Raw genomic sequence first — 8,340 nt, 5'->3', positions numbered from 1 at the left:
AGGGGGCCCTCCTGTGACTTTGCTGGTGCCCGATCTTGGACTCCCAGCCTCGGGAACTGTGAGCAATAAACTCTCATTTACAAGCCCCCTACTCAACGGTATTTTGTTACAGCTGCCTGAAGGGACTAAGATGAGAGGGAGTCCATTTTATCAGTATCTTGTGTACCTTTTTAGGTTTTTTTTTAAAAAAAGATTGTATGTATTGATTTATAGAGAGAGGGGAAGGGAGGGAGAAAGAGAGGGAGGGAAACATCGATGTGAGAGACAAATATTGATCAGTTGCTTCCCATACGTGCCCCGACCGGGGACTGAACCTACAACCTAGGCATGCACCCTGACCGGGAATCGAACCTGCGACATTTTGGTTTGTGGGACGATGCCCAACCAACTGAGCCCCACTGGTCAGGGCTCTAGGGCTTTTATAAATCAATATAAATATGTACATAGATGCGCACTTCTAAATAGATGTACACCCTCCTCTCTTATAAGAAAGGTAGCAAGCACACTGTATATATTATTCTCTACCAATTTTCTTTTCTTCCTCCCCCCCCCCACTGAGTGCAGAGAACGTCCTCGATCACACGCTTCTTTCTCGACCCCGTACCCCTGCACCGTGTGGATGTGCTGTAGCTGATTCAGAGCCGCACGTGCTCTGCCGCCGTGGGCGTTCGGGTTGTTTCCACACTTTGCTGTTCCAAACCCCCGCAGCGAATGACCGTGCGGGCGCGTTTTTCTGTGTCTGCAGGCTGGTCCCCGGGATAAACCCCGAGTCAGTCATGGGGTCAGGGCGTCTGAGGAGAATGGCGCTGGCAATCGTGCTCGGGTCCTCACGGCGTCTCCCTGGGGTTGCCCTCCTCCTGCCCGCCCGTCCGAGACGCAGGGGAGCTCCCCCCACGCCCCCCAGGCTCCCGAGAGGGAGCTGTCGGTCTCAGACGGCCCGAAGCAGTCTGGGCAGTACACCTAGAACTGCAGGGCACGCCACGCACCTCACGGATGGCAGCTCCTCTCGGCGGGGCCGACCACAGTGAGTGGAGGCCGAGGCCGAGCATGCGTCTGGCCCACCGTGTCCCCCCCCTGCCCCCCGAGACACACACACAAGAAGCAGCAGGCAGAGCAGAGCACTGAGGGGTTTATTATCTCTGGGAGGGGTGGGGGCTCAGGCTTCTGGTGAGGGGTTCGCTGGGGGGCAGGGCGCCCTTCACACAGGCATGGACGTCCCGTTGTATCTAAAGGGGGGGCGTGGGGAGCAGTCCCCGTCCCCGTCGGGGATCCACCGCTGCACGTGGTTGGGGCCGTTGTCCCTGGGCCACACGATCACGGTGTCTCTGGACGCCACGGACGGGTCCTCCGGGAAGAAGTTGAAGGGACGGAGCAGGAAGCCCACGGAGTTTCCCGGGGTGGCCGTGTTGGGGATGTCCTCCGAGTGGGGGATGTGCAGGAAGCCCAAGGTCACCCAGGCCACCAGGTCCTGTGGGGGAGGGCAGTGGGCGGAGGAGGAGGGAGCTCAGAGAGGAGAGGGGTGCACGACCCCTGCGAGCCCCCTCTGTAAGGAACGGGCAGACCCAGCGCGGGCGCGGCTGTGGCCTTGGGCTGGGGCTGGGAGGAGGCAGGGCCGGTACCTCTTCTTTAATGTTTTCGTTGTTGTGAAGGAACTCCTCGAAGACCACAGGCGGGTCCCAGGGGTCGTTCTGGTTAAAGATGCTGCTGCTGTACAGTTCGGACTCCCTGTACTTGGTCACGGCCAGGGGGTACCTGTGGGCGGAGGGGCCAGGCGGTTCCAGGCGCTGGGAGCTTCCCGGCCTCTCCCAGGGCCAATGATGTGTCTCTCTGCCCCCCCATTTCCAGATTATCTCCTGGGAGTCAGCCGGACTGCTGACCGAGCCTCAACTGGGGCTCGGGTGCACAGAAAGGGCCCCCCCCAAAAAAAGTGACACCCTGGAAACACACACGCACACATGTGCACTCACATGCATGTACACTCACATGCATGCACACACATGCAGACACACTGTCACACAGACTCAGAGTCTCATGGAGTCTCATAGACAGAAACACAGACACACGGACACAGGAAGACGCAGGGAGGGGCCTCCAGCCCTCCTCAGGCTCCTCCTGAGCCTCCTTACCTGGCCCAGGTGACACCCTGCTCCACCTTGGAGCCGGGGGGCAGCACCTGGAAGGCCATGGAGTTGATCTGCAGCCGGTAGCTGCGCTTGTGGCCCCAGGGGTTCTCCTTGGCGCTGGAGAAGAGCAGGTACTTGGGCAGAGTCTGTCCGAAGCGGAAGGCGGCCTGGCGCTCCCGGCGGTACCTCGTCTGCTCTATGGCCGGCACCATCAGCTGGTGCTCTGGGCTCCAGGGGCTGGTGATGTTCTCCAGCTTCATCCCCAGGGTCTGGAAGCTGTTCTTGGGGCCTGCAGGTGTGCAGGGGGATGCGGAGTGAGGGTGCAGCACCCCGGAATGACACTTCCCCATTCCGCACTGGGATCTCCACCCCAGGTCACACCCAGCAGCAAACCACCAGGGACGCAGGGGCCCTGGGGGTACGCGCAGAGCTAGCTGTGGGGTGGAAGGAAGAGATTGAAAACAAAAAACCAGGGGAACCAGAAGACAGCTCCCCTCGATTGGTCACGGCAGCTGCGGTGGTTCTGGTGTGAGTCTGGGCGGTTCCTTTTCAGACCCGTGTCCCAAGCCCGAAGGCTGCGCTGCAGTTCGAGAGGAGGGGCGGCCCATCTTTCCCCAGTGGGGGCTCTGTCTACTGCCCTCTGTGCCCAGGGGGCCGAAGGGGGCTGCGCCCGGCGGGGAGGGGAGGGGAGGGGAGGGGCGAGGAAGGGAAGCCACCTCTCTGGTCCTGGGGGCCTGCTATGACATGTGACCGCATGCCGGGCCGAACCCTGTCCTGATGCCTGTGTCATGGTGATGCCATAAACCTAGGAGACACGGTGAGTGTTCTCGATGATGCTGCGTTCATCGCAGAGTGCCGGGCAGCAGTGACATGTGTTACATCCTGAGACATCATCCTCTCCGCTATCCTGAGCATACCTTTGCACCCAAGCCCCTCATCTAGGGGGGTCCCCGGGGCCCCCGAGCCAGGACAGGGTCCACGGTGCTGCTCCCCTGCGCTGTGTTTCAGGGCCACTCAGCTTGCAGCCCTGCAGGTTTCAGATGCTGGCCGGGGGACGTCTGCCTTCAGGGGCAGCGCCACCACCTGCCACGGGTGGGAGTTAGCGTCTGGATGGGTGGGGATGCGTGGTGGGGCCCGAGCCTTACCCGCCACGTCCAGGTCGATGCGGTAGTGAGCCAAGTGCGTGTGCACGTTGCCGAGCAAGTGCGTGTGCACGCGGGCCCCGTGGCGCAGCCCCTCGGGGGTGTAGAAGGTGCCGTGGACGTAGCCGGTGGCGTGCATCTTGGCCTCCATCACCCCGCTGGGGTAGAAGATGAAGTCCCAGATGTAGTCGTAGTTGTAGACGGTGGAGGTGGTCCGTAGCACCAGCACCTGGCCCTCGAGCCCCGAGTAGAAGTTGAAGCCGCCGTTGAAGTTGGAGTCGAAGTGACGCCGAAGGGGCACCCCCGTGGGCATCTCGAAGATGCAGAGGGCACGGGCGTGGAGGATGGGGGCGTCGGAGTCGTAGTAGTGGAAGGTGTCCAGGAAGGTGGCGGTAGCTGGGCAGTCGATGCCGGCGGCCAGCTCGTGGGTGACGGAGCCCAAGCCCCAGCCCACGTCGAAGTACTGGGTCTGCATGCCCGAAGGCGTGTGGCCCCCGTACAGGGACACGGCCTCCTGCACGCTCACCTCGTAGGCCACGCGCTCGCCCTGGAAGAGCACGTTCAGGATCTGCAGCCCCGTGGAGGACCGCACCCTGAAGGCGAAATTCCACCCCCCGTAGGACACCGAGTTGCCCTCTACTCTGTAGCGGGGGCCCTGGGGGTTGACTACGTGGGGGCCCTGTGCGGTGATGGGGTTGGTGAACTCCCCGCGTGGCTTGTAGGAGGAGAAGAGGGGCGGCTGCTCCTCGCCCTCTTCCCCCTCATCCTCGGGGGGCAGGTAATCCAGGACCACAACGTCCACCTCTCCGTTCTCGTACTTCTGGGCCAGCTCTTCCGGGCTGCTGTAGAACTTCCCGTTGTACCAGACCTGCTCCACCGCCCACTCCTGGGGGTTCACGCTTCCGTGGTCCACGAGGAGCTCCAGCCCAGTGGGGTGCAAGAAGAAGCCCTCCACGGAGAGCTGTAAGATGAACCAGGAGCGGCGCTGGCCCGAGGCGAAGCCCCGCGGGGCCACATCGGTGAACGTCAGGCAGCGGCTCTGGCAGTTGACGAAGGTGAAGCCCGTGGTGTTGATGAAAAACTGGTGCAGGGGCTTGGTCACCTCCTGCAGGGTCTGGCTCAGCAGGGCACTCTCCACCGAGGTCACGGGCCTGGAGGCCCAGGAGGCCCGGAGCCCGGGCCTGTGGGACAGCTGGCGCATGTAGTAGGGCTGTGGCAGGGGTCCCACGGCGAACTCAGTGATGTTGGGATGCTCCTGGTCTCCGAAGAAGATGATAGCGCGCGCCTCCCGCACGGGAGGCCGGAGCCCCTTGTCCAGGAATTTCAGCACTTTCTGCTTCTTGGGCAGCAGCATCTCGATGAGGAACACGGAGTTCTTGGCGATGGTTGGGGTTTTGGAGGGCTTCAGCTTCAGCTCCTTGCGGGACCAGAGGAAGTCACGCACAGCCTTCAGCTCCTCGGCACTCAGGTCCGCAAACACCTTGGCCTTGCTGTGTGGGGTCTTGGGGGTGGGCCTCACCGCGGCCAGTGCCTGCAGCATCAGGACGGCGGCCACCGCCGCCCCGAGGGCCAGGGTCTCTCGCCTCATGGCTCTAGAAAGCAGGAGAGATGAACTTCATTGGTTTGTGGGAGGACGTGGGCTTCCGCCAGGCTGGGCCGGGGACGTGATGTCCTTCGGCCCCGTAGTTTTCCTACAGACACAGCTCCCTCCCCACCCCAGCTGGGGCCCCGCCCTGCCGCATCGATTCTAATTCTGCGCACGCCCCGCTTGTCTGTAAGCCCTGGTCAGCCCCGCGGGTTTCCTTCCCTGCAGTGGCTCCGCGCCCGTGCGTTATCTCAGCCTGGCTGCGCCTCCACCTGGACGTTGGCCTGTGACTCAGGGCACTCCCTCCAAATGCCACTGAGCGCTTCTTGTGCCCTGGGGCCGGATGAGAAAGGGGTGCTGTGGTACCTCATAAATCCCTCCCTGGGCAGGTCACGGCCCGGGCCCACGACCTCTGCAGTGAAAGGTGTTGGAGCGAGCCCTGGCCATGGTCCTCACCCACTTAGGGGATCGATCACGCCTTTGAAAAGCAGGAGCAACCCTCCGTTTCAGCCCCCTGGAGGTGGAACCAGCCTCCAGAGAGCACGCCGTCTGGTTAACTGACTCCCACCCTGGTTCTCCCGCATCTTCCTGTAACCCTCCTTCATTCCAGGGGTCTCACTGAAGCCGCCAACGGCCGTTCTCGGAAGCATTTGCGATCCTGCTTCCTGCCACTGGTCATCGGCTTTGGCTCAGGTAAGCCCCTATAAAAATCACCTACAGGTTGGGGCGTGTCTTACGTCGACATGGGTATCAACAGCAGAACTACGTGTTTGAGACAGCAGAGTATTTTCCGCGTAGATAAAGTCTGAAATGTAGGCCCTGGCTGGCGTGGCTCAGTGGATTGAGTGCCAGCCTATGAACCGAAGGGTCGCTGGTTCGATTCCCAGTCAGGGCACATGCCTGGGTTGTGGGCCCGATCCCCAGTAGGGGGTGCACGAAAGGCAACCGCGCACTGATGTTTCTCTCCCTCTCTTTCTCCCTCCCTTCCCCTCTCTCTAAAAAGATAAATGCATAAAACTTTAAAAAAATTGAAATGTAGCATAGAAGTTCAAAGAGTGGGCTGTGCAGGCAGACTGCCTGGGTTCAAGTGCCCGTATGTCCCACCCCTAGGTCCAGTGCGCGCCCTTGGGCAGGCCGCGTAAACTCTCTGGGCTTCTGTTTTCCCAGTCGTGCGATGGAAATAAAAACCACAGTGCCTACCTCCCAGGGTGGTTGCAAGAAATCAACTGGACGATAGGAAGACGTGTTCGGAACCTGCTTCCCTTCTTGGAAGCGCTCAAGAATCCCCAGCTACTCTTGTTTTTACAGCCCACCCTGAGGAGATCCTCCGTGATGCCGGAAGACTTACAATGTAAGCAATATAGACTGGTTGATCGAGGTTGGGCGGTAAGCCTGGGGCCCTGAGGGTGAGGACCCGGTGGCCAGTCCTGTCCCGGCCACTTTGCCCCTCTGGTGGCGTGCTCAGGTTGTGGTTGCTTGACTCTCCAAGGCTCCTAGGAGGGCACCTCAGGGTGGGGCCGTCCCAGGGGGTGATACAGGGAGATGCCCTTTCCCTTTCCATTTTGGGGGTAGGTGTGGTCAGGGTCTTCACTTCATAGCCCACCCCCCAGGACAGCCAAGGCAGTCGCCCGGGGCCTCGTCCTGCCCCCCTGGCCCTGATGCCAAGGCTGGGACTCACCTGATTGGTGCTGTCCAGCCTGAACAGACCGGCGAGACACAGGGGCATGGGGGGAAGCCGGAGGCGCAGGAGGAGAAGGGGTGAGCTCTGGTCTTACTATTCAATTGTGCTTTCGCCTCCCTTTCCCTTTACTTTGAAAGAGACTCGACGTTTCAGAGCACTTTTCGGTTCTCCGCAACATTGGGCAGAAGGTAAGGAGATCCCCACCTGTCCCTCTGCCCCCCCCACCCCCACCCCCCACCAGGGTGGTGCATTTGTCATAGTCTGCAAGCCCCCAGGGGCCCACCATCGTCACCCGAGGTCCACAGTGTACCTTCGAGGTCACTCGTGCTGGTGCACCTTCTCTGAGTTTACACAGGTGTATGATGACACGGACTCACCGTGATAGCGTCACCGCGGCGCTAGCGGTCCTCTGTGCCCAGCTGTTCCTCTCGCCCCACCCCCAGCCCCCCTCCCGCAAGCTGGGGTCTCCATACCGCCGCCTTTTCCAGCTGGCACAGGGCGGGGCTCCTACAGCCTGCCGCCTTTTCAGACGCGCTCCAGTTAGTCAGGAGTACCCACTCAAGTTCCCCCACGCTTTCCCCCGACTGTCTTTCTGCTCTGGAGAGGAGGGAGAGGACCTGCCTATTCCTTTAAGCTTATCTTTCCCCGGACAGACCGGTGTTCAGGGTCCAAGCCCGCAGCTGGGGCTCGGACTATGGCACTGCAGCCACCGCGGGGGGAGGGACCTTAGCGGGCAGTCCGCGCATCCACCTCCTCTGCCTGCCTTTCCCATCCTGCCCCTGAGCGGCTGCTCGCGCTCTCTGGGCCCTCCGTCTCGTGTGCTCGTGTGCTCGTTCGTTTCTCCTGGCCCCTTACTCCATCCAGACCCTCCTCCCCGCGCCGCCTCCCCGCGCCCCCAGCCATCTCCTCGACTCTCCCAACGTCCCATCAGAATATACCTGCGTGTTCCGCTGGCTCGGCTCCACTCACCTCGCCTCCGCTGTCAGGCTTTGCCTTGGCCTCGTCCTGAGTTTTATGGCTCTCTGGGACCCCGCCCTGGAGGGAGGGGCGGGGTGAGGGCTGGGCCAAGCAAGGTGGGACCCGCGGAGGGCTCAGGGGTCTCAGGGGCCTCCGCTGTGGTCGGGGGCGCTGGCTTCTGTGGCCCCTGCATGAACCCAAGTTGGGAAATGCCCCAGTCCTCCCCCCCTTCAGCAGCCGGGTGCTGGTCTGTTTGCCCCAACAACACGTGTGTCCTAGGTGTGTTTCTGTCACTCCACAAACATTGGGATGCCCTAATCTGTTAAAATAAATATTGAGTTTCAGAGGCCGGAGATAAGGACACGGGGAAAATTTGTAGCAGGCAATCCCAGCTGACACAGACACATGGACGAAGGCAGAGGCTGGGAGAGGTGGCAGGACATTTGTTTATTTGGTTTTGGATTTTGAGTGGGTGTGGCTGTGGGCCAATAAAACTTCATTTATAGACATGGAAGTGGGAAGTTCATATAATCTTCACGCACCACAAAATTTCAGTCTCCTTTGGATTTTTTTTTCTTCATTATTTTAAAACACAAAAAAACCATTCTCAGCTCATGGGCTGTGTCCACACAGGCGGCGTGCTGACCTGCAGGTCGAGGTTGACGGGCACCCTCCCCGGAGTGTTCTCACCCTGACTCTGTCACCCGTCAGCCCGGTGAGAAGCAGGGCATGTGACCCATGGGGAGAACCGGGAGCCAGAGACAGAGGAGTTTGGGGAGTACGAAGCCACTCAGCTGAGACTCTAAGAGAAGCCTTCTTAGTGTCCGTGGCCCTGGCGGAACTTGGAAAGGA

The 8,340-nt window shown here is 60.8% G+C and overlaps 1 protein-coding gene across 3 annotated transcripts; it reads right to left on the bottom strand.

Annotated features, from left to right (window-relative positions):
- Window positions 1–1,108: 1,108 nt before the first annotated feature.
- AOC1 (amine oxidase copper containing 1) lies at window positions 1,109–7,722 on the bottom strand. Of its 3 annotated transcripts, none has more exons than XM_045837793.1 (5): window positions 7,501–7,722; window positions 3,269–4,857; window positions 2,127–2,412; window positions 1,620–1,752; window positions 1,109–1,468 (listed from the first exon to the last, which is right to left on the bottom strand). In XM_045837793.1, exons 2-5 carry the CDS (start codon window positions 4,851–4,853, stop codon window positions 1,199–1,201), a joined length of 2,274 nt encoding a protein of 757 aa, XP_045693749.1. In that variant the 5' UTR covers window positions 4,854–4,857; window positions 7,501–7,722; the 3' UTR covers window positions 1,109–1,198. The 3 variants fall into 3 exon arrangements, with proteins under 3 accessions (XP_045693749.1, XP_045693748.1, XP_045693750.1); XM_045837792.1 differs by having other exon boundaries at window positions 7,470–7,721; XM_045837794.1 differs by lacking the exon at window positions 7,501–7,722 and adding an exon at window positions 6,909–7,078.
- Between the last annotated feature and the right edge of the window lie 618 nt (window positions 7,723–8,340).

Source organism: Phyllostomus hastatus, unplaced genomic scaffold (genome assembly GCF_019186645.2).
Source record: "Phyllostomus hastatus isolate PE091 unplaced genomic scaffold, TTU_PhHast_1.1 phas_contig_244, whole genome shotgun sequence".
Classification (NCBI taxonomy): Eukaryota; Metazoa; Chordata; class Mammalia; order Chiroptera; family Phyllostomidae; genus Phyllostomus; species Phyllostomus hastatus.
Note: the sequence above shows the minus strand (reverse complement) of the source record. Positions and strands in the feature narration are given on the sequence as shown.